General features: G+C 62.8%; 1 protein-coding gene across 2 annotated transcripts in view; it reads left to right on the top strand.

The window, feature by feature from the left end:
• The window catches only part of PEX14 (peroxisomal biogenesis factor 14), a 98,756-nt gene that overhangs the window by 27,196 nt on the left and 47,085 nt on the right, over positions 1–24,475 (top strand). For both annotated transcript variants that reach the window (XM_055140520.1, XM_055140519.1), the window contains exon 3: positions 12,546–12,630. In XM_055140520.1, the coding sequence (XP_054996495.1) occupies positions 12,546–12,630 (85 nt within the window). The remainder of the gene's footprint in view (positions 1–12,545; positions 12,631–24,475) is intronic.

Here is a 24,475-nt window from a genome sequence, read left to right on the forward strand (position 1 = left end):
TTCTCCCTGCAGGCTTGCCGCACCCCCTCTCCTGCCCACCAGGACCCCCGATCTCTGTCCCCTGCCCTCTGCACTCCATGTCACCCACAGTGGGGGGTCCCCAGCATCCAGTCCCCCAATTGCAGCGTGCACTGTGGGTGGGTCGAGTGTGACTCCCGCCCACCTGAGCCCGGCCGTGCCCCCTGACATCATGAACAGACCAGGGCTCCCCCCCCCCCCGGGGCAAGGCGAGGCGGGCACTGCCCCGCGGACAGGTGGGCAGCGTGTGCCCTGGGGGTGCGAGCTGGGGGGTCACTCGCCAGGCCCCGCTGGCCCGAGGGACGGGTGGGCACAGGTGAGCAGCGTGCCGGCCCCTCGTCCCGGGCGGGCTGCCCGTCGCACACGCGGGGTCCCGCCTCCCTCTCCCCGGTGGAGAGAAGCGGCTGCCGCGGTGCGTCTCGGAGCCCTCCCGGGGACTCCGCGCCCTGCTCGCGGGGCGCCGGCCTCATCTGCATGATCTGAAATATTAACGCGCGGATAAATATAGCCCCGCGGAGGGGCTGCCCACGGGCGCAGGGCCGCGGCCCGGCGTGTCGGGGCCGAGGAGAAATTCCTAATTGCCTGCAGACCGCCCTGCGCTCACGGACGGAGCCCATCAGGCTGAGAGCATCCAGACGGCTTCTGCCGTTATCAAATCACTCGTGAATCCGGCTAATTAAAATAGAGCTTCATTTTTCCGAACCATTGTTTGGCAGGAATTCGAAACGGGTCTAACCCAATTTCTGCGTGTTTATGAGCCTTTATTCTGTCAGAGGCGCTTTTCTGTAAATGTGCAGGGCAGCGTTAAATGGATTGACCCACACAGCATCGTGGGGCCGCCCGGCGCACTTGCTAATGATTTCTCCCCGGCTCTTGGCCTCCCAGACCACTCTCCCCCCACTCCCTTGCTCTTTGTCGCCGGTACAGAGGGTCCAACTTTCCTCTCACCCCGGGCCTGGCCCCTCTGGCGCAGCCGCACTTTGGGTCGCCCCGGTGAAATTTCCCGGTTCTCTTTTTTTCTTGCTTTTCTCCCTCTCTGATTTTGCTCTTTTTTTTGTTTGAATCGTGGGGCAGGCCTGCCTCTCCCCCTTCTCTCCGCTGCCGGCTGCTCCCCTCCTGCCGCCCTGCTTTTCCCCTTTCCTCCCGCTTCTTCCCTCCCCTCCCCCTGACATTTTTCTCAATCCCTTACTCCAGCCCCCTCTTCCTCCTGCTCTCCTCCCATTTTCTTTTTCCCCCTAATAAAAATCTCCTCCAACACTTTGTCTCCACATGCAAGTCCCGAGCAGGGCAGAGCGTGGGTTCCCGTGGAGGCTGGGGGTGCTCCGGGACCGTGTCAGCCCGCGCCGCGGCTCCGAGGGGGCTTTCATGCTTTATTTCAGCTTTTTTTTTTGAAAGACTTTTTTGAAACCACATCTACTCTAGTTTATAGTGTAATAATCCTACTTTGAAGATCAAAAGTGGTATATAAATGCTAACTAATTATTCCTGGGAACACTTTGGTGCGTCTCAAGGCGGCGCTGGTTCCATTTCACAGATGAGGGACCAGAACCGGGCCAGGTCGGGAGCGCAGACGGGTCAAGTTTAGGATGAAGAGCTTGTCCCCGGGGGCTTGAGCCTGGACCCCCCTGAGAAGACACACACCGTGGGGGGGGGTGGGGAGAAAGCCCCCTCCTGCCTCCCCTCTCCCCGCCCCCTGGGTCTCCTGCGTTTCTCCTGCAGGAGTCTCCCGATGTTAAATGAATTTCTAGGTAATTCCCGGGAAAGGAGGATGCCCGGGCATTTATGGGCCGGTCAGACCCCCGTCCATTACGCACGGCCAGCAGCGGGCCCACTTTGTGTCGCCAGCAGCTTCCAGTAAGTGGCCGCGCGTCACACGGCTCTGGAGGCGGCCACGCTTGATTGGATTTGGCCACTCGGGGATGACGTGGCTCCGGAGCCGGCCCGTGCATTACGGGGGCCGTGATTGCGGCTAATGCACGCTGACATTACAGGTGTGGGCCCGGCTCCCCCGGCTAAGAGCAGGGCCGCGGGCTGCGGCGGGCGCGCGCATTTAGTTAATAAGCGGAGGAAGGGAAATGCTTTTAGGGAGAAGAGTGCGAGCGGCCGGGCCTCTCCTCACTCCTGCCCGGCCGCCGTGTTTCAGAAAGTGCATCAATTAGTATTGTTCTCGGACGGAGGCCCCACGGCCCGGCTGGGACGCCTGCTCGGGAAAGCAGGGGAAGGGGGCGGCCACCCGGGGAGGGAGGGCGTGGGGGAGGGGCGCGCGTGGGGTCCGGCTGGGGCTCCCGTGTCGTCCTCGGCCGCTGGTGGGGTGCGAGCTGCCTGCCGCGGGCCCCCTCGGCCCGGGTCGCCGAGTGCCTGGTGCGGGGTGCGGAGCCCTGGTGGATGCTCGCTAACTATTCATTATTTAATCTCTGCCTTCCTGCTGCTTAATCTAACTTGAATAAAAACGGTGTCTGTGCAGTTCAGGAAAACCGCCGCGGCTGGCGCCCCCCGGCATGACTCACTCTGACATTCCCGAGACAGTCCCCGGGATCCACCGGCAGGCAGCGGCCGCGCGCCCGCCGGGGGACTCTGGCCGGGAATTAGGGAAAAGTGGATTAGATGCTCCCGGCCCTTGTGGGGCGCAGGCTCCGTGACACAGTGTCCAGATGACTCAGATCGTCTCCGGCTTTGCCCTGTGCGGGGGCGGGGCGGCTGCTCTCGGAGCTGTTGAAATAGGGCCTGGCCCCGCCCCGCCCTCCTTGCGGGGCCAAGTGACCCCAGACTAATCGAGTTTTGGTTTCCTACATACAGATTGTTCCCCCCCACCCTGTTTCGATTCTTTTCCCTTTTCTTTCTTTCATTTTTTTTTTTTTTTGGTTTTGGATTTGGGCCACCCCTGGTGGTGCTCAGGGTTTACTCCTGGCTCTGTGCTCAGGTATCACCCCGGGAGGACTCGGGGGGGGGGGGGGGCCCTCTGGGGTGGCAGGAAGTGGAGCCCGGACAGCCATGTCCTCCCTCGTCTGTCTCCAGTGGGCAGTTCGTTGCTGGTGGTGGCTTGGGGAGGCCACACCCAGGGGCGCGCAGGGCTTGCTCCTGGCTCTGCGCCCGGATCATGCCTGGCAGGGCCCCGGGGGACCCTGTGGGGTGCCGGGGATGGAGCCCCGGTGAGCGCCCTCCCCGCTGTGCCCGCCCGGGAGAGGAGCACTCGAAGTGGGGCTGCAGCTGTGCCACGTCCACGGCAGCCTCGGCCGGCGGGCCCTGCTCCTGGCCGCTCCCCGCCTCGCTATTGGCTTCCTGCCCGTCCCGGGCGGGTGGGATGGGGGTGGGTGCTGGGCTCCGCTGTCGTCACGTGTGAGCTGAGAGGAGGTGGGGAGGCGTCGGACCCCCAGCGCCACCCGCATGGCCCGGTACCATCCTGGCGCCTCTCCTGTCCGTGACCTCTGCACAGCACGCCGTTCCCCAGCCAGGGCCCCGAGAGCACCGGGGCAGAGTCACAGCCACGTCTGTGCGCCGGCACCTGGTCAGGGGAGGAAGGAGAAATCCCCCAGGACAGAGCCATGGCATCCGTCGGGGCTGGCCCCTCCCAGCTTCTCTTTCCTAGGACACTGAGGCAGAGGGTGTTGTGCGGCCACGCCCGGCCAGGGTGCCACGTGGGGTGCACTCAGGGGTCCCGGGGCCCCGCCCACTTCTGCCCCCCGACCCTCCGGGTCTGTTCCCTGCCAACTCCGAGTCCCGGTGGGTGAAGGCAGAAGCCGCGTTTGTGGGAGGTAGAAATCCTGGGGGAGAAAGTTCTTGGTGTCGGGGCGGGCTTGGGGCGGACAGCCACGAGTCCGGGGGCTCCCGGTGGTGACCGCTGCCCTGTCGGCACTCGGGGCTGACGACATGGACGCTGCCGGGGCAGCTCTCATCCGCTCATTCGGGCTTACAAGAAATGCTGCTTCCTTGTAGTTAGGGGGGTTGTGAAGAAAAAGTCCAGGCGAGCATTTGATTTGAGGAACCAAAAGTCTAGGAAATGTATCCGGAGTCCTCGGCAATTTGGGGCCTAATGAAATATAAAAATGCTCAATGAAAGGCCCTTTATTACTTTAACCGTTTCAGTGTGGAGTTTTTAGCCATCAGGTTAATGTTTTGGTATCATTTTTTTATTCGATTGCAAGCACTTTTCCAGGTAGTGCGGCCGCCCGGGCGCTAATCGGATTCTGTCAGATGAGCGGCGGCTGTGCTGACATCACCCAGCGCTGCTCCGACATGATTTTATTTGGTTTTCCTGTAAAAGTTAATGACGCTGCGTCCCTGTGTGCGAGGGGCACGGCACGGGGGGTCTCGGGAGCCGAGGGAGAGCTGGGGCGGGGTACGCCCTTGGTGGGTGTCACGGGAGACCCGGGACGGGCGGGGCCCCCAGACTCTCTGGCTCAGGGGTGCGTGTCGCCCGACTGGGGGGCTGCCGGTCACCCCGGCGCTGGTGCTGGGGAGGTGTTGGGGGAGGTGAGCCCCAGGCCCTCGGCCTCCCCTGCCGGAGCCTGGGCGCCAGCCCGGTGCTGCTCAGTTCCGTGTGCGCTGACGGGACTCTGCTGGTCCATGGGTCAGTAGACACGGCAGTGGAGTTCAGTGGGTGGTGCCGACTGGTTCCGAGAGGTGACGATCACCATATTCTGGGGGTGTTGGGGACCTCCTGGCTGGTGTGCGGGAGCCTGGGGGGGTCTGCACCTGGTGGTCCTTGGCCTGGCCCTGCAGGCTGGGCAGCTCAGTGCTCGGTCCGGTGGAGCTGGGCTTGACCTGGGTGCTCTGGGGGTCTCCCCGGCCCCGCATGCCGGCTCTCGGCTCCCCTCTGTCCCAGCTGGGCGGAAGTCCCCTGGGTTGGGGTCTGTCAGTGGGGGCAGCTAGCTTAAGCGCTCTCTCTGTTCGAAAAGATTAGTTTGAAGGGGTCCAGGATCTAACCCAGAACCTTACTCACGCGGGGCATGTGCTCTGCCCACTGGGCCGCCTCCTGGGCCCCAGACTAATGGTCTTTCTTGTTGCTTGTTTTGTTTTGGGGCCACACCCAGTGATGCTCAGGGGTTCCTCCTGGCTCTGGACCCAGGAATCACTCCTGATGGTGCTCGGGGACCATACGGGATGCCAGGGATCGAACCCCAGTCAGCCACGTGCAAGGCAGGTGCCCTCCCCGCTGTGGTACCACTCTGACCCCAGACTGACAGTCTTTTTTTTTTTGCTTTTCGGGTCACACCCAGCGATGCTCAGGGGCCACTCCTGGCTTTGCACTCAGGAATTACTCCTGGCGGTGCTTGGGGGACCATATGGGATGCCGGGGATCGAACCCAGGTCGGCCGCGTGCAAGGCAAACGCCCTACCCGCTGTGCTATCGCTCCGGCCCCCAGACTGACAGTCTTAAATCAGCGTCCCCTCCAGACTCAGCCCTGGGACTGAAGACGCGACTCGAGGGTGCAGGTCTCTGAATGGCACGAGAATCTGCGCCTGGTTCCTGTCCCCAGGGCCGGGGAAGTGTGGGACAGTGAGGCTCGGGGGCTCAAGGCCTGGGGCGGGTGTTTTCCACAAAGGGGCCTGCGTTCCTTCCCTGGGAGCGGCCCCCGGCCCGTGACCCCCAAGCACATCAGGTGTGGCCCCCAAACCCATCTCTGCCCGAGGCCCATCGGGCCTCACTTTCCTCTGTGCCCCTGCCGGCCCTTCCGGATGCCCTTGGCTCAGAGGCCACACCTGGCAGCCGTCCTGCACGGCACACCAGGCTGGGCCCGTCCTGCACGGGACACCAGGCTGGGCCCATCCTGCACGGGACACCAGGCTGGGCCCGTTCTGCACGGGACACCAGGCTGGGCCCGGGGACGCGAGCCTGTGGGGATGCCCCCCGCCCCGGTAGGGTCCTGACCCGCCTGCTGGGGAGACGTGCAGAGCTCCCAGCCCTGCCTCGGCCCCTGCTGCCCAGCGGAGGCCAGTGACCCAGGGGCCAGGAGTCTGCGGCCTCCTCTCCCCGGGAGGGCTTACTTGCTCTCCGCTGCACCTCTGCACCTGCAGACCCCGCACAGACTACCACAACCTCACGCTTGCTTGCTTTTTTATTTTTGCTTTTTGGGTCACACCTGGCAGTGCTCAGGGGTCACTCCTGGCTCTGCACTCAGGAATTACTCCTGGCGGTGCTCCGGGGACCCTATGGGATGCTGGGAATCGAACTCGGGTCAGCCGCGTGCGAGGCAAATGCCCTCCCCGCTGTGCTATCAATCACTCCAGCCCCACCTCCCCTTCAGGTCATTTCCGGGTCAAGGGTTTGGTCCAGGGAAGGAACCAAAATCACTCTTTTTGGTGCTCTCGTGCTTGAATCTTTTTGCTGTTGTTTTGTTCTGGGGTCACACCCGGTGGTGCTCAGGGCTCACTCCTGTGGCATATGAGAGCCCGGTCAGCAAGGCGCACTACACTCTCTCCGGCCTCTCTCCTGGCCCTCTTGTAGGCCGCTGGGTTCTGATTTGACCCCGTCTGCTGGGTGGGGTGGGGGGATGGTTTCTGGTGCCCGCATCCTTGGGGCCCAGGCCTTCACCTGCCGCCTTCAGAGATCATCAGCAGGAACCCTGGTGCCCACCTGCCCAGGACAGGTGCAGGCAGGGGTCCGGTCACTGTCCACCACTCAGCCCTTCTTTGTCCCCTTCCTGGTCTCCTGTGTCCCCGTGGCAAATTTCCCCAGGACCTCCGAGCTGAGCACAGCAGGTGTTGGGGTCCTGGGGTTCGGGAGAGGGACCTGCAGCCAATGCAGCGCTGGCCTGGCAGAGAGAGCGAGCGGGATGCGGAGGCCGGGGTGTCATCCGAAAGGTCCAGGGGACCGGCGCCATCCGGCCCCGCCACTGCCGGGCTCACGCGGTTCTCTGGACTTGGAGTCACTGCATTCCTGCTGGCGATTCGGCGCGGCCGCGCGACACCTGCATCAGTTTCCCAGCACGGAGCCCGCGTCTCTGCCTCTTCCCCCACCGTGCCCGGCGGGCCGAGGAGACTAGAGTCCGGGAAGCGGGGGCGCGCCGGCCACGAGCTGGCCACAGCTGAGGCGTGTCCCCGGGGACCAGGCGCGCGCGTCCCCGCCACAGAGCCCTTTGACAGCGGCGTTGGCCGTGGGCCGGGTCTCCCGGCGTGGCCGAGGTCGCCATGGCCGCTCCGTGGATAATGGCTCTCCCCTGCCTCTCGCCGTGCAGGCTATTACGGCTCTTCCCTCGCCGGGACTTCAAACAGCTGGCTGCCAGTGGATTTCAAAGCCCCGGGAGAGGCAAATGTCACCCTTTTTTCCTCCCCTCTTCGGGTGACTGCTTTGTCGGGCGCATCAGAGAGGCGAGGGCCCGTCCGGGACGGGGCACTCGGACCCGCGCCGCTCTCTCCCGCCTCTCCTCCCGCCGGGGCGGGTGCTCTGCCTCTTCCCGGCCGCCCTCCCCCCGGGGCCGGAAGTCGGCCCCCAAAGCTCTCGCAGAGCGACTTCCATGCCCTGAAACCCGCTGTTCTTTGACACCGACCCGCCTGCGTTGGCTGACGTCGATTTTAATTTCCACAGTTTCTGGAAGAACTAGTTTCATAGAACAACCGGAAGCAGTGACATCGTGACAAGCGGTTACAGGCTGTGCTCCCAACTGGGGGTGCGGGGATGGGCTTTGATGAAAGGGTTGTTTTTTTGGGTGTTTTTTCCTTTTTCTTGTGCCCAGAACAGTTGCCACTTTCCTGACAGCCACGACGCGGGGAGACTTGTGTGCCGTGAGCCACCGGGGCAGAGCCTTGCATGCGCGCTGCGCCCCGCAGGCCCCGGGAATCACAGTATCTGCCCGCGGCCTCCTTCCGGAGGGCCTCCGGCTCTGAATATTCTGGAAGGAGCAAAAGGACCAGGAAAGCAAAACAAAGGGCATTCGGGCCCAGGACCTTTGCTCAGGCAGGGCCGGAACCCGGACCAGCTCGGGGGAAAGGACGCTGGACAAACCCGGGAAATTCGGGAATTCCAGCGGGAAAGAGGGGCCCTTCCCGGTGGGAGTGGGGACCCCAGGTGCGACCACTGTCTCTGTTCTTGCACCTACTGGCTCGGCTCCACTTCCTCTCCTTCCCCCACCACGCAAACGAGGCAGACCTTTGTGTGTGTGTGTGTGTGTGTGTGTGTGTGTGTGTGTGTGTGTGTGTGTTAATTGTAGATAAGTGGGCGCCAAGTGCCTCTTGATTTTGTAACCCTCAGAGAAGGAGAAAGAGTGGGGGGAAAAATTTCCTGTCACTGTCATCTGTTCATTTTTAATGAGCAATTTTAAAAAATTGAAAATAAAAGAGGAAAATGAATAGGTGTTGAACCAGCCCGTGATATGTAAATGCCAACTAGTAATTACCTAAAACCTCAATTTTCATTCTGTTTCATCTTGCAAAACATTTCATTTTCCCCGAGTGAAAACACTTCATTTGGGCTGAGCGAGTTAGCGGGGCGGCCGCCCGGCCTGCGCCCCCGCGGGCCCCGGCTAGGGGGCGCTCTGGCTCTGCTCGGGGCGGCCGCGGGCGCATGTCCACCTCAAGGTTATCCCCCGCTCCCTCCCCCGCGGCGCGGGCTGGGCCGGGAGCCGGCCGCCGTGTCCTTGCGGAGGAGCGAGGAGCGTATTGAATTTTGGCTGACCGAGGCTGCCGGCTGCCGCTGCATATTAACTTTCCCGGCACCTGCCTGTTGGAGCCGCCTTCACCCTCGGCGAGAGCAGCTTCCCGCCCGCCCTGCCCCTGGAGACTCGGGGCACGGTGCTCTGTGTGTGTGTGCGTGTGTGTGTGTGTGTGTGTGTGTGTGCGCGCGCGTGTGCGTGTGCGGCCCGTGGCCCATGGCGTCACCTTCTTTCGCACGCACTGAGGTTCTTCTTCGAGGGTTCCCGGGCTGCACCTGGAACAAGGCCCGGTACACGGCAGGGAATCCAGGACGCCCCGAGCCCCAGAAGCACAAACGGCGGAGAAGAGGGGCTCCCAGGCGGACGGGCAGACCCGCACTGCCCAGGCCCCCCGAGTCGCGCGCCCCCGCCGCCCGGAGCCCCGGGAACGCGGCCTCTTTAGCGAGATCTATAGCTTCATAATTAGCCCGTTGCATTTTTTTCCCCGAGTGCTGGCATCAGCGTTCTGCGATGTGTTCCTCTGATTAACAGCTGCTGTGCAACTCTTTCCTCGTGCCACCGATGACCATATTGTCGGGGAGCTTCTGACAGGCCCTGATTTCTTACTGAGACGCAGCGTTTCTCTGCGAAGCGGGCGCGCTTCTCGGGGCAGGCTCGTGCCAGGCTCGTGCCGAGCGCCTGCGGGAGTCGTCTCCCCACTGGCCGGGCCGCTCGGGTGGCCCAGTGAGACTCCAGTGGGGCCATTCTCAGTGCAGAGCCCAGAGGGGACACTCAGCGTGGGGTCTCTCCCCCCTCCCTCCCTCCCTTCCACTGCTCTCTGTCTCTCTCTCCATCTCCCTCTCTCTCTCCCTCTCCCTCCCCTGTCTCTGTCTCTCCTTCCCCCTCTCCCCCTCCCTGTCCCTCTCTCCCCCTCTCTCCTTCCCTCTCTCCCTCTCTCCCTCTCTCTCCCTCTCTCCTTCTCTCTCCCTCCTCACTCTCTTTCCCTCTCCCTCATTCTCCCTCTCTCTCTGTCTCCCTCTCCCCCTCTCTCTCCCTCTCCCTCTCACCCTCTCTCTCTCTCCCTGTCTCTCTCTCTCTCTCCCTACCCCCTCTGTCTTCCCCTCCCCCCTCCCCTCTCTCTCAGTGTGGCCCACGCTCGGGTGGGGTGAGGCAGCGGGTGCTGTCTTGGGGACAGGGTGCCGCGGCCACCCCACGTGCAACCTGCCCCTTCTCCCTTTGCACTGGACACGAGGCCAGAGACTCGTCTGGTCCTGTGCGGCTGCGGGGCGCACCTGTAGCCCGCGAACAGTCTCTCCGCCCTAACGGGAAATCAAGTGACCAGGCCGGGTGCGGGCACCATTGCCGCCCAGCGAGAGTGTGGGGGGCCCCCAGGGCCAGTGAGCGGGTGAGGGGGCAGGGAGTGACCCAGCCTGCCTGTCCCCGCCAGCGTTATGCTCAGACACATGTGTTCGTGTGTGTCTGTGTGTGTGTCTCTGTGTCTCTGTGTGTGTCTGTGTGTATCTGTGTGTGTCTGTGTCTGTGTCCGTGTGTGTGTCTGTGTGTGTCTGTTTGTGTGTGTCTGTTTGCGTGTGTCTGGGTGTGTGTCTTACCCCTGCACTGGGGTCCTGGCCGCACAGACACCGGGTGCACAGGCCTGTCCCCAGCCGGGCGTCTGGGCGGGAGCGGGGGAGACACTCTCGGGGAGGCTGCGGAGGGCCGCCCTCCGCCAGTGCCGAGTGAGGCGCCTCTCCCGTCTCTTCTTATTCAGCACATTGAGTTGGACTGTTAGTTTGGAAGGTTTATATTTTTGCATCTGGCGTCACGATATCGATGCTGTTAAATATGTGATTTGCCTGTCACCCGCATTTTCCGACCAAGACCAAGAGGAGCATAAACAAGTCCCGGGCATGCTTTATGTAGGTGCTTGGCGGTATTATTTTATATGGCTTGAAATTAGTGAATGGGAACTTTAAAAGAAATTGCCATATTTTTGCAAGTTTGAAGTGTGCCGGGACTTTGTCAAATTCCCGTTAAAATAAATACGTCAATTTCATCTCCCTTCCGAATTCATTTATCTTGCTTTTTTAAAAGGTGTTTTCTACTTTACCTGCCGTTTAAATGGGGCCCGCTCGTTTCTGCTGTTCCCTGCTCTCTCCCCCACGTTCTCCTTAAACGAATTACTAATGACAGAGCTCTCCATCACTGCCTCTCCGCAGCCACTTTAAGGAAAGCCTGGTGATCTAAACCTTTTAACCTATTAAAGATGATTTTTCCCAATTGAATCAGACCCACCACAGGTGTAATAACTAATCATTTAAACTACACCTGCTATTATGTATTTTTAAGCCATTATGCGTGTTGGATAGATGATAATTCATGTTTATTGCATTGTCCGATGGATCCGTTTTGCCTACACTAGGCTGATTAATGTATTTAAAGAAATAAGAGATGCAATTTTTAAAAAAAAAAATTGATGGAATGCGCCAAGCACTGCATTGAGTGCGCCATTAAACCCATCAGAACTTTGCTCTCTGACCAGAAATGCATATACCAAGGACCGGATTCAGAAAGCAAGGTGAAACCCGGGTGTTTTAGTGGTGGGGTTCTGTTTTCTTTCTCTGGCGTGGAAAATTTTGGAAGCAGGGAGGAGCGGCCCCCGCGGCGCGGGCTGCTGGCGTCCACCAGCCCTGCCAACGCCCCTGCTGGCCGCGGTGCCCACGGCACGCGTCCTCCCCGGCTGCCCGCTCCGCCTCGGCCTCCTCCACCGTTTCCCGTTTCCTTCCTTCCTCGTTCCTGTTTTCCTCCCTGTCCCCCTCGCGTTGCTTCACTCTTCGAGGGAGAGGGTCTGGTGGGGGGGTTCCGGCTCTCATGGAACCGACGGATTCTGTGCTCGCCGGCCCCCGGGGTCTCTCGGCACAGGTGGCCCTGGCCTTCGAGTTGGCGAGCCTCCCGTGACACCGGGGACAGGCCTCCACTCATGGCTCTGTTGGTTCTGCATCACCCTCGGCCCAGAGCTGCCGCCCGTACCAGAGGGCCCGTCCAGAGCAGAGGGGCCCTCGGGGCCCGTACCAGGGGGCCCATCCAGAGCAGAGGGGCCCGTGGGGCCCGCCCGCACCCGTCCAGCGCTCCCCTGGGCTTGGCGCTGGCCAGAGAGCTTCCTCGAGTCTGTCTGACCGCGGCAGTGTTTGCCCTCCACGGCCCGTAAGCCCAGATGCAGCACGGCCCGGGCTCGTGGGGGTGGGGAAGGCCGGTCCCTCCCGGCAGCCCCGTCCCTCCAAGCGGCCGCCGCGCAGCCCCGCGCTGAGTGATGGGCCGCTGCTCCTTCAACAGGTCCCTTCCCGCCCCGCGCGGCTTCGTCCAGCCACGCCACGGCCCAGGCTAATCTGCCCCGCCGTGGGCTTCCAGCCGGGCCGCCCCACACTCTGCCCCGGGAGGCCCCGCTGCTGGCGCGCCCGCCCCCCTGCCCGAGGTTCCCGTGTCAGGCGCCTGCAGCGGAGCGGAGAGGCAGCCGGGGAAGACAGCCCAATTATGCCTTCAGTGCCACCGCCGAGGCTTGACGCGTGCAGGGGGGCTGGGCGGGGACGGGGGGGGGGGGCTTGTTGATTCAGGGAGGGCGTCAAGGGGCTGGCACGGGTCACAGGAGGGCTGGCGGGTGCCCGCGCGGGCACGTGGAGCGCAGAGAGGGCCAGAGCTGGGGCGGGCGCGAGCCCCCCGGGAGCTGCTGCAGGGGTGTGTGTCCACTGGGGCAGGGGGAGTCGGGGAAGGTGCGGCGGGCCCGGTGACTGCGGGTCAGCGGGGTCGCCGGGTGCTTCGTGCAGGGGTAGAGGTCAGAAGGAAGCCGTCCCCGAGCTCGGCCACGGCACGAGCTTGCCTCTCCGGGCCGGGCTTGGAGGGGTTTTATTTTTCGTCCCCTGGAGGGTGGGGCCTCCCGAAGCTCACTGCTCTTCTCTCCCACCCCAGGTCGCCACCGCCGTGAAGTTCCTGCAGAACTCCCGGGTCCGCCAGAGCCCGCTCGCCACCAGGAGAGCCTTCCTGAAGAAGAAAGGTAGGGCGGGCCCCCTGGCCGCAGGGCAGGGCCCGGCGAGCCGCTGGCCAGCCCCGGGGCCAGGGCCTTCTCGGGGCCTTGCTCCAGCTGCACGGCGGAGGGCAGTAGGTTAGGGGGTCAGCCGCTTCCCTCCAGAACGAGGAAGAAAGAAATGAAGGAAGAGGGAAATGACATGACGGAACAAGGTCAGGTGAAGGTCAGGCCCGGGGTCCGTCAGCTTTACGGATTGAAGTGGTAAATTACTGGTTTTATGGCATTTCTGGAAGCAGGGATTAAATGGGTCTTGACAAATTCAATATTGTCTGTCCTGGCTCTGTTGAAATTTAGGACGTTTTTCTTTTTTGTAACACACACACACACACACACACACACACACACACACACACAAATCCCCAAACAAAGACATCTGACCTTTTGCTTTTTTAGCAGCAAACTTTTTAGAAACCAGGGAGTTGTTTCAAAGCCCCGCGCACAGTGAGGCAGGAAAGTGCTTTCTCTTCTCCGCCCCCGCCCCCGCCCCCTGGCGCAGGGACGCCAGCCTCACGGCTCTTAGCCATCTGGGGCCTGGCTGGGACACGGGGGGGGGGGGGGCTTGGTGACGCCAGGCCTGTAGTGGGCCCGGGACCCGGGGCCTGGACGCTGGCTGACATGCCCCGGCGTGGGGTCACAGGTGCCCCCCATTCTGTACGGGCCTGGGGGGGCCTGGGGCGTCCTCCAGGGGTCGCCCCTCCCCCCACCACTCGGAGATTATTAAGATTTGGAGTGCCTTGGCCGGCCACTCCGCTCCGCCGGCGTAGGGCTGTGAAAGAGTTTTTCCTTGAAATATGTGTACCTACGGGGAGTAATTAATCACCAAAGCTTGGGGATTTCAGGGCTCTCGTCAGCGCCCGAAGCCGGGGAAAGCTGAGCCTAAAAGCCATGCTGATTCCCCGGGTAACCTGAGACCACCGCGGGTTGCCCAGAGATCCTGCGCCCCGCGCACCGTGCGGCTCTATAACTGCTGATCTCCTCCTGCACCGACAGCGGCCAGTTAGGCCTCATCTTCTCTCCAACGCAGCTGGGGTAGAATTTCATTTGCAGAAGGTATTTAGAGCAATTTAGAGACAAATGTCTCTGGTGTTTGCTCTGCACTTCCCCACCGCAGGCTTTGCTGAGCAGTTTAGTATCAGGAGCTCCATCTAATCTGTTTAATTTTAATAAATCCCCGGCTGGGAGAGGGAGAGAGAAGGGGAGCGCGCGCGAGGAACTCGGAACCAAATGCTGCTGCTTTTGAGTTGGGTGGCCAGCGGCCGCCGTGAGGGCGGGGGAGACGTTGGGTGCGATTAGTATGTGCTGCGCCTTAAAAAAGGAAAACCCAAGATCAACAGTGCCGTCGCCTCCGTCGTGTGTCTGAACCGTCCCAGGCTCGGGGGCCAGGCCCGGGGGCCCGGGAGCGCTGGGGGAGGCCCCCCGGCCCGAGCTGGCCGGGTTGGGCCAGCTGACCGGGGACGAGTGCCAAGCACGTGGTCCCCGGGCTGCGGCCCACGTGGCCAGCCGCTGCAGGAGGCTGGCGGGAGTGAGCAGGGCTGGGCAGAGCCCCCCGGACCCCTCGGGCAGGCGCACGCGCGGCTTCCTCCATCGGAACCGCAGCTTCCCCGCGGCCGGGTGCGGAGAGTGTCTGGCCTTAATCTCCCGTCTCCATTATCCTCTGAAACGCCGCCTCAGTCAGTAATTATCCATTTCCGACTCGAATCCCACTAGCGTGGATCCTGCCAGGACCTTTTCTGGGCAGAGAATCCCGAGGTCTGATCAGCGCCTGGGGAGGCAGAGCCCCTCCGTGGGGTTAAGCTTCCCTCCCGTCGTTTCCGGCCTTGCTCCGTGGGACCCCCCACGGGTCTGGGGTGGGGGGTGCTGCCTCTGTCACCCTCACTCTCCCTCGAGGACATCACTTCAGGGAATCGCCGCGCCGCGCTGGCTCGAATTATGGCCTCGACTTTGTTCTTTTTTTTTTTTCTCTCCCTCTTTTTAATAAGCATCTCTTTCCTGAAAAGGCAAATCCAATTTTGTTTTTCTTTTTAGATTATTTAGTATTTAATACAGGGATTGAGGTCCCTGCAGTGCACGTCGGTTCAGCGGGGACGAGGGCTGTGGTCAGCGTCGGCCGAGTATTTCACTGTTTCTGACGGGCTCCGGCCCTGCCCTCGGCCGGGGGCCCGGGGGTCCTGCAGGCCAGGCGAGGGGGCAGGGCGGGGCGGGCGTGCACCGGGGGCTCAGGGCTTCTCCGGTCGTCTGTGTCTTGCTCTGCTGTTGCCTCTTTTGAGCCCTCTTTCGGACGTGTTCGAGTCTGACTGTGGAGTCATTAATGAGAAACATGAAGTTATTAGAATCATTTATCATTTTCTTTGAAGTTTGCGCTGCCATTCTGTGTGATTTGCATGTCTTTTATCGGGGGAGGGAGAGATGTTTCTTTTCCTGGGCTGGGGGGGGGGCGGGGGGCGGTGACAGAGCAGAGCAGCTGCTCACCTTCAGCCTCAGAGCCCGGCCCTGCCCGGGCCTCGTGCCGTGGACGCCGTGCCTCCCGCAGACCCGGACCCGGAGCAGGCCGTGGTGCAGGGGTCCCGGGGCGGGGGGGGGCGGAGAGCCGCGCCCGGAAGCGGAGGCCGCACTTTGGTGTCAGGGGCTCTGGCTGCGCTGACCCTCGGACAAGCCTGGCAGCTGGGCGGGCGGGCGGGGCCCCGTGGACGGCCAGCTGCTGGCGTGGGCAGGAGGGGCGCGGTCGAAAGCGGAAGAGGCGTCTGCCCCACGCCTGTGTGCCTGGTCCCCGTGCAGGGGCGAGGGCTGACCACTCGCTCCCCCAGCGTCCAGGCTGGCGGGGAAGGGGGCGAGTCTGTGGGTCTGTGGTGCCCCCCGGTCCCCCCGCCGGAAGTGACCCGAGGGTGGCCATGGTTGGGGGGCCTCAAGGCGCATCGCACCCCGGCTCTCGCCGACCCCTCGCTCCTCTCGTGTCCGTCCCGCGAGGTGGCCCGCGTGCCCTTGAGTGGCTCCCGTTACCAGGAGAGCTTCTTTAAGCATCGATTCCATAACAGTCTTAATTTAATGGCCCCGTCATTGCCGAGAAGCGCTGGGAGGGGTCCCCTGCTTTCCAGGTCACTGACCTTTTAATTACAAGCCGTGTTCCGGCGGGCAGGGCACAGGCCGGGCAGCTCCCAGCGTGTGCTCCGGGATGGGGACGAAAATGACTGTTTCCTCCCCCGTCTCCAGGAAAAAAAAAAAATGTCACCTCATGTGTTTCTGAAATTAATTTTCTTTCTCAGCTCTATTTCATAATTAATTCTTTAGCGTGTTGCCGTGGATCAGCCACCTTCTCTGGACGCGCGTGGTGTCGGCCCCCGCCCAGAGCTCGGGCTGGTGGACGGCAGGGGAGACGGGGGCTGGGCGTGGGGGGACGAGGGTCTGGCCAGGCTGAGCGTGCCCCACTTCACTGTCCCCAGCCTCCCCTGGCCGCGCTGCCGGGAGCCCCCACCTGTGAGGGGCCGTGTGGGGGCCCCTCCCTGCCCCCATGTGGCGCCCACTGCCTCGCCCTCCTCCATGCTGGGCCGCAGGGGTGAGGCTGAGGGCAGCGCCCGCGCCCCGCCTGGGTCCCTCCTGTTGTCCAGGGAAGGACGCAGAAGCGGAAGAGATGTGGCCGAGAGGGTCCCCTTTGCCCCGGCTGTCCGGTTTGCCGCCTCTGGGGCTCCTGGCCCTGGGCAGCCCCCCAGGCCTGGCCGTGCGGGTGCCCCCCAGAGAGGCCCAGGGAGCCTCTGGGCCGGGCAGCCCGTCCCCGTCCTCTGGGTCCCACGGGCTGGACATGCAGCGGCCAGCGCCTGCGGGGAGGGCGGCGCCGAGCCGGCGTGCAGGGCCGCGTGGCCGCCACGAGCGTCCCGGCGATGATTGAGCACCCGCGTCCATCTGCCGCGCCCCGCCCTCCCCGCCCGGCTGCCATCTGCCGCGCCGTCCCCCGCTGCTCCGGACCCGCGATCCATCACGCTGACGGCGGCGGGGGTCTCCCCTCGCCCGCCAAACGGTCTGGACACGTCACGGGGGTCTCGGGGCCTGTGCACAGGGCAGCCGGGCGGGGGCCTCGGAGAGGGCCCCTCCGCTCACGCCGGCCCCTTGGCACCAGCCCTGCGTGCGCGGCTGCCGGGATCGCAGTGCAAAAGCTGCCGCAAAAGAAGTGTCCAGACCGGCCTGTTGACTGACGTCCCCCCTGCCCCGAGACCCCCTCCTGGGAGGACAGCGGCAGCGGTTCCCCCTGGGGCTGCCGGGACTCTCCCCGAGCACCGGGGAGCCTGGCCCCACTTCCCCGCCACCCCACGAGTCCATCCAGTGGGCCGAGGCTGGGGTCCGAGCCAGGCCTCCCCTGGGTGGGCGGGTGCCAGGGCTGCCCTGCACGGGTTAGCCGCAGGGTGCCGTGTGCGTGTCCTGCACGCGGAGGCCGGGAGGGTGCTTCCTGCCTGACCCGCCGGACACTGTGTCCCTGCCGCCCGCGTGTGCAGGGCTGAGGAGCCGAGAGGGGAGGTGGCGTGACCGTCCCGGTGGGGCCACACGGGCCATGGGGGCTGCTGACTGGAGGAACCGCTTCAGGCCTGTTTGGCAGGAACCTGGGCTTGTAGGTTTGACTTCTGGTGTGTCTGGGGGCCGTGTCTGGGGGCCGTGTCTGGCGGGGCTCAGGGATGACTCCCGGCCCAGAGATCAGGGGTCGCAGCGAGTCCCTTCCCCCTGCCTCTGGGTGTGGCTGGGGGCATCCGGGTGGACGGCAGCTGCCGGGTGCATCCGTGGTGTCTGGCCCTCTGCCTGGTGCTGGTGGGGTGCAGAGTCCCCAGGAGGGGGACGGGGCTGTGCCCAAGCCGAGGGGTTCCTCGGGGGCGGGGAAGGAGCGCCAGGGCGTCCCGTGCCCAACGCGTAGTTGTGGCTCAGTTCAACACTGCCAAGACCGGCCTGGGGGAGACTGACCGCTCTCCAGGGCAGCCTTGCCCGCCTGCCCGCCTCCTTTCTTTCCTCCTCCTCCCTCCCTCCCCCCTTCACATGGGGACCAGCCCCGGCTCCCCCCGTGTGGGGGACCTGCCAGCCCTCGGGGCGGTCCGTCCGCCCCCATAGCTTTGTCTGTCTCACGCCATCTGCGGTCTCGTCGGAGCCTGAGAGGAGGAGGGTGGCCCCGGAAGTGCTCGCCTGACCCCCAGAGCATCTTGGTGTCCTGGCGGAGCACAGTGTCACACCGGCCCGCTGTCCTCCTCCTCAGACTGCCGGGAGGCTCCAGGGTCCTCCAGTCAGCAGGCGGCAGCTCCTTCCTGACGTTGGCGGAGGTGGCGTGGGGGGGCCAGAGGGCAGTGGGAGGTCACGGCAGCCAGGGGGGTGGGCAGGAGAGACGCTGCGCGGGTCAGCGTTGTGCCAGGAACTCTCAGCTGCGCGCTCGAACTAGCCGAGGCGGCGACCGCGGCCTGCGACGTTTCCTCTGAGCCCTGGGGAAGTGAGTTGGGACCGGGGTGGCCCCGTGGCTGAGCACCGGCTCTGCGGCCCTGTGTGACCACGCGGCCACGCGTGACCGGGCGCCCCCACAGAGGCCGTGTGGGAAAGGGCAGGGCGCGGGGCGGAGGGTCTGGGCCAGATGGGGCAGAGGAGGCAGAAACAGGTGGGGGCTTCGCCACGGAGACGCTCAGCTCGGGAGCTTGGCACAGACCCGGGGCACCGTCTCCTGCACGCCCACCGCGTGTCGGCCCGTCGCCAGTGCAGAGACACGGTGACTCTCACCCAGACCGACAGGGCTCGGCAGGTGAGGGTGTCCGGAGAGGGCACCGCTTGCTTCGGGCAAGGACCCCGGTGGGGCCAGCCGTCAGCGGGAGGGGTGGAGACGCTTAGGGCCCTTCTGGCGTCTGCAGCTTCCGGGAGATCCAGGGCCCCTTGAGGCCCGGACGCTTGCCAGGTACAGCTGCAGCCTGTCGTGACGCAGCCCCGTGCCACGAAGCTGCCCGGCCGTCAGACGGGCGTACACCCGGCACCCAAATGTTTCCCCTCCCGCCTTGGTGATTCGTTCCTCCCGCTGCAGCCCCAGCCCCCAGCCCCACGGGTCCCCAGCACCCTCACCCTGTGTCCAGGCAAGGGCTGACGTGCGGGGGCCGGAGCCACAGTCCAGCGGGGAGGACGTGGCCTTGCATGTCACCAGCCCGGGCTCGATCCCCAGCATCCCATGTGGTCCCCCAAGCACCACCAGTGGTGATTCCCGAGTGCAGAGCCAGGAGGAAGCCCTGAGCCTCGCGGGTGTGACCCCCAGCCCTTCCCCCCACCAAAAAAATTTTTAATAAGAACCGATTTGCTTTTCATTTTCACTGTCTATTAGCTTGCATGTTCTTGATTTTCATCTAAATGCAACCGAACCTTATTGGGGTCTGACTCGCCGCCCCCACTCTCAGTTGGGGCGTCTTTTTGAGGTTCGTCTTTTTGAGGTACTGTTTTGCACGCTGGCAGCTCCCCCCCACCTCTGTGGCTCACCAACATTCCCGTCCGTCTGTCCTCCCAGCCACGGTGGGGACTCGACTCCCCTGTGTGGGTGCAGCCCTCAGGCCCCCGAGGGTGTTGGAGGGACCCTCCCCTCCTCCTCTCCCGGGCAGACCCTGCATTACAGTGGGGGCGGGGGGCGGTCAGGCAGGAAAGGCACTTCCCGGGCCTGTGAGCCGTGATGTATGTGGATGCGAAGGGGCAAGAACCAGCAGGACCAGCGGAGAAGCCGCGTGCGTGTTCCACGGCCGTGAGCGTGTCCGATTCGACTCTCATTGGTCCTCCCCCAGCGGCCAGTTATTTTAATTTTCATTTAATTTTTATAAAGTAGGTCACAGTATCTGATTACATTTACTATCGAACACCAGCCCCACCAGCCTGGCACCTTCCCGCCACCATCGTTTGGATGTTTCCATCCCAAACCCCAACCCCGGTCCCAAAGCAGAACCGAAATACTTTATTTTGTATTGTTTGCTATGAACAAACCACTGAAAACGCTCCAGAAAACTTTCCTTAGAGGAGAATGTGTGAGGATTGTTGTGTTTCACCCAGGGGCCATTAAGCCCTTCTCTAAGAGATTACTAATATGTTGTTAAGGGTGGAACTTTGTATGCTTTCATATGTGTGTGCATGTGTGTGTGTATATCTATATGTATATATAATATGTATGTGTATATGTGTGTATATGTATATATACATATACATATATATGGACTAGAATGATAGCACAGCAGGTAGGGCATTTGCTTTGCACACAATCAACCCAGGTTCAATTCCTCCGTCCCTCTCGGAGAGCCCGGCAAGGTACCAAGAGTATCCCGCCCGCACATCAGAGCCTGGCAAGCTCCCCGTGGCGTATTCGATATGCCAAAAACAGTAACAAGTCTCACAATGGAGACGTTACTGGTGCCCGCTCGAGCAAATCGATGAACAACGGGACAAATGACAGTGCTACAGTGTAAAATATATTTCCCTCTAAGGTTGGTGCCTTCTGCTTTAAGCCCCATCCGATGCGGTGCGCTGCTCTTGGAGTTTGAGAGGTGTGAAGTGTGAGATGCTGCAGTACAGGGATAGGTTCGCTCGTGGGTGAGGCTCAGCCCGAGTGTGTGGAGAGCGGCCGTGAGCACGGCGGAGGCTGAGTTCTGGAGGTTTGGGCTGGCAGGGCTGGGTCCCTTGGGGCGTGGGGGGGCTCACCTGCCCCCCTCCAGGGCGCCGTGAATGAAACAGCCTAACGTCAGGTATTCGAGCCTGGAAGGGAAGGTGAAGTGTCACTTCATTGGTTTGGTTTGGGCCACACCCAGCAGTGCTCAGGGGCGACTGCTGGCTCTGCACTCAGGAATCACTCCTGGCAGTGCTCTGGGGCCATCTGGGATGCTGGGGATTGAACCTGGGTTGGCCGCATGCAAGGCAAACGCCCTCCCCGGCACCTTGTGACTCGTGTCTAACCAGGGAAGCCACACGCTTCTGCACTTTGCTGTGGGTGTTGAGTTGGGGGTGCCTGGTGGTGGTGTCACTCCCCGAGGTGCTCGGGGGCCCGTGGGTGGCGGGCGCCGAACCCCGACCTCCTGCAGGCACAGCTCCTCCCCGGGGCCATCTCCTCGCCCTGGAAACATCGTCATTATTATTTTCTTTTAAAAAATCCTTATTTTTAATTGGGGCCACACTGACCAGAGCACTGGTCCCCGTGTTACTCGGGGGCCCCTGCGTGGGCTGTGAGAGGAGTGCAGGCCTGGCAGCCCCCGGCCGGCTTCACCCCCTGTCGCTGTGTGCCCGGGTGGTCTCCTGATCGAGAGACGCTCAGTGATTGTGTTGACTGCAACAAGTTCTTGTGAGAATGAAGGAAAAAAAGTCGTGAAAATTGTTTAGCAGATTGCCTGGCGCTAAGCAGAGCTGGATTGATTTGGCGCAATTCCCCCAGCTGTGTCCTCTGGGAGGGTCGGTCCCCCCCGCACCCCGCAGCTGTCCCCTGTCCCTGCACTGTCCCCTTCCCCGCTGCTGCAGTGTGGCCAGCGGGTTGGGCCTCGTGTGGGTGCCCCCGGCCGTGTCCCCAGTGATGGCCAGGCGGTGGCGTGCAGAGCTGGGGTCACACAGCCCCGCTGCCAGTCTCAGGCCTGGCACGTGCCGTGGTGCTGGGGACTGAACTCGCGACCTCAGGACTGAAGCAGCTGCCGGGGCCCCCCAACCTCAGAACCCTTTTTGCTCTTCTCATCGTGGCGCCGGGAGTGGGGCCCCGGCCGCCCGCACGCCAAGCCCTGCTGTCCCGGACACCCCCCAGCGCCTGCCCCAGTCGGCCCTGGTGGCACGTTCCAGAAAGGACAGACTGGGACCAGGGCGATAGCACAGTGGGTAGAGCGCGTGCCTCGCCCGCGGCCGACGTGGGTTCCATCCCCGGTACCCCGTGACCCCTGAGCTCCGAGCCAGGAGTCAGCCCCGAGCACCCCAGGTGTGGCCCAACAAGAGAACAGAAACAAAATTAAAAAGGCAAACTTGTGTCAGTCCCAGGAACGTGGCGTGGCGTGAGTTGCCTGTGGACCGGACGGCGGCTCAGCAGAGACGGGGGGTTGGGTGTGGGGGTCGTCCTGGTGGACAGGGAGGACGGACATGGTGGCCGGGCCGGAAGTGCTTCCAGAACTGGGAAGTGGTCGGGGAGCAGCTCCCCATCGGGAAAGGGGGGTGGACGGGTCCCAGCCAGGGGGGCGGGATGGACGGGTCCCAGCCAGGAAAGGGGGATGGACCAGGGTCCCAGCCAGGAGGGCGGGCTGGGTCATTGGGAGGCCGCCCCCTTCCCCCACCTCACGTGGCCAGCACCACCCTGGGCTGGGCCCCCCATGTACGTGGCCCTGGGTGTCGGGTGTGAAGTGCCCCCTCCCCCCTTCCTGCTTGCCCAGGGGCCCCCCGAGGTCGGGGTCCCGAGGCTGGACTGTGAGAGCCACGTCCTGTGTCCTGGGTGGCGGGGCCTGGTCCCCGTGCAGCCTGGCGCTTGCCTGCCCGCGTGCCCCTGGAGGGGAGCTCTGGGAAGAGGTGGGGATGGAGGTTCCAGAGAGGACAGGACCCAGAGACAGTGTCTTTGCCTCCCGGTCTGACCGAAGCCCGCCTTCCTCTACCTGGTGCTCCGGGCTCGCTCCCAGCTCTGTGCTCAGGGATCACTCCTGACGGTGCTGGGGGGACCCTAAGGGATCCCAGGGATCGGACCCGGGTCAGCCGTGTGCAAGGCAAGCACCCTCCTCGCTGGACTGTCGCTCCGTCCCCCAGGGTTTCTTTTTCATTCACTCCTTCTTTCTTCAGTTTGTGGGTCACACCCCATGTGCTCAGGGCTGACTCCTGGCTCTGCACTCAGGAATTACTCCTGGCGGTGCTCCAGGAACCCTATGGGATGCGGGGAGTCGAACCCGGGTTGACTGTGTGCAAGGCAAGCGCCTTCCCTGCTGTGTCACTCCAGCCTTCTCTGGCCCTGTCTTCCTGAAGGCGTCTCGGGCGTGGGGTATTGGGGGGGCTTTCCTTCTGCCCCACAGCACTCCTCAGGGAGGCGCAGCCCAGGGTCCTGTTCTGGCCGCCAGCGGGTGGTTCTGTTTGTTTATAATGCTCGTGTCCCGTGGGCAGCGCAGAGCGTGGGGGCGAGGGGAGGGGTGCTGTGGGGAAGAGCGGGGCCGTCACCGTTGCCAGGAGCTGGTGCGATGTCACCCGCCGGCCGAGAGGCAAATATTGATACGCTGCGTGTTACCGCAGGCTCTCGGGGAGGGCGGGAAGGCGGCTTGTCACCGCCTTCGGGCCCTGCGCCGGGCTGGGAGCTTGTAGAAGGAGGGTTTGGTGGGAGGAGGTCGGACTCGCGCTTCTGAAGCGTGGCCTTGGCCTGTCGCTCCTGGAAAGTCGTTCCTGTGGGCCGGTTGGCATTAGGAATATTTAAAAATAACCTTGGGTAGTAGTTACTCATTTACCAGTCTATTGTTGGAGGAATATTTCTGAGCCTGTGTCTTATATAAATAAGTTGACCTCCTGGTGCTGCCGGGGGTGGGGTGGGGTGGGGTGGGGTGTGTGTGTGTGTGTGTGTGTGATGTCAACATCAACCTATCAACCTTGATTTTGTTTTCAAATTTAGCTTTCACTGTAGACTGGCTAGGACGGTCAGCCAGTCGCTTCCTCTTTTCGTCTGTGAGTTGAGTAGAAGTTGCTCACTAAAGGTGCCCGGGGAACGGAGGAGGGTGGGCAGCTTCTGTTCAGTTGTGGGGGGCTGAGCTGCTCTATTCATTTCCCCTCCAACTTTGAACAGCCTCGTGTGGCTCCGACGCCTGGTAGCGGTGGGTCCGCTCAGATCTCACGCCCCCTTCATCACGCAGAGCACTCGGCAGCTCTGGTCGCTTGCTGTTAATTATTCTTTTTAGTTGTAAAGCCTTTTAAAGTAATCTTTCTGTAATTAGGCCGCGGCGTGGATGTCTCTGGTAATAGAGCAGTCCTTAAATTTTGTGTCGATTTTCAGTGTGCTAAATGACAACAATGCTTTTCATTCATAAAGTTGAAGTTTACCTTATCATGGCATTTCAGGCGGGGGAAAAGGAAACACAAACGCATGACCCTCTGCTATAAATTAAATATCACAAGCACATAAATGTCATCTTTTCAACAAAACCGAAGGTGTGGAGGGGCGGGCGCCCCTGCCCTTGGTTTTGGCTTCAAGGTCTAGCCAGAGCCGGGGAGCCAGGGTGCAGCACCTCGGCGGGCTCCTGTGAAGCTGCGGAACAAAGCCGGCCCCGCCTCCCGGAGTCACAGATGGAACCGGCAGTTAAATTATCCTGATTGCGAAACCGGGGGTCCTGGCCGGAAGGGCAGCCCGTTAGAAGAAGCGGGTGTTCGGGGAGTGGGTCTGGCTCGCAAGCAGGGGCCGTTTGGGAGAGGAGGCGGGAGTCCAGCCTCCCCGGCCTCTGCTTGTGTGCCCCTCGGCCCCGTCTCCCCGCGGGCCCAGAGACGAGCCAGCAGCAGGGCGGGGGATCGCACAGTCCCGCAGGAACCCCAGACAGGCGCCGTGTCGCTCACTGGTCCTCGGCTGATTTCTCTCCTCCGTCCGACAAGCGTGTGTCGTCCCTGTGCTTGCCCTGGCTTCTCTTCCTGAATGGAAAGGGGCCACAGCTGGGCCCCCCTCCGCTTCCCCAGAGTGCTCAGCCAGAGTGCTCAGCCAGAAGGGGCGCCATGCTCAGGAGGATGGGGGAGCCCCGGTAGAGGGCCGGCTTCTCAGGAGCACTGGGAGTGGAGCTTGGTCCCTGCCAGGGCCCCCGGGGAGTGGGGGGCTGCATGTGGGCACCCAGAAAGAAGAGCCGTCCCCCGGCTCGGGCCCGAGGGGGTC

The sequence above is a fragment of the Sorex araneus genome, chromosome 5, assembly GCF_027595985.1.
Source record: "Sorex araneus isolate mSorAra2 chromosome 5, mSorAra2.pri, whole genome shotgun sequence".
Classification (NCBI taxonomy): Eukaryota; Metazoa; Chordata; class Mammalia; order Eulipotyphla; family Soricidae; genus Sorex; species Sorex araneus.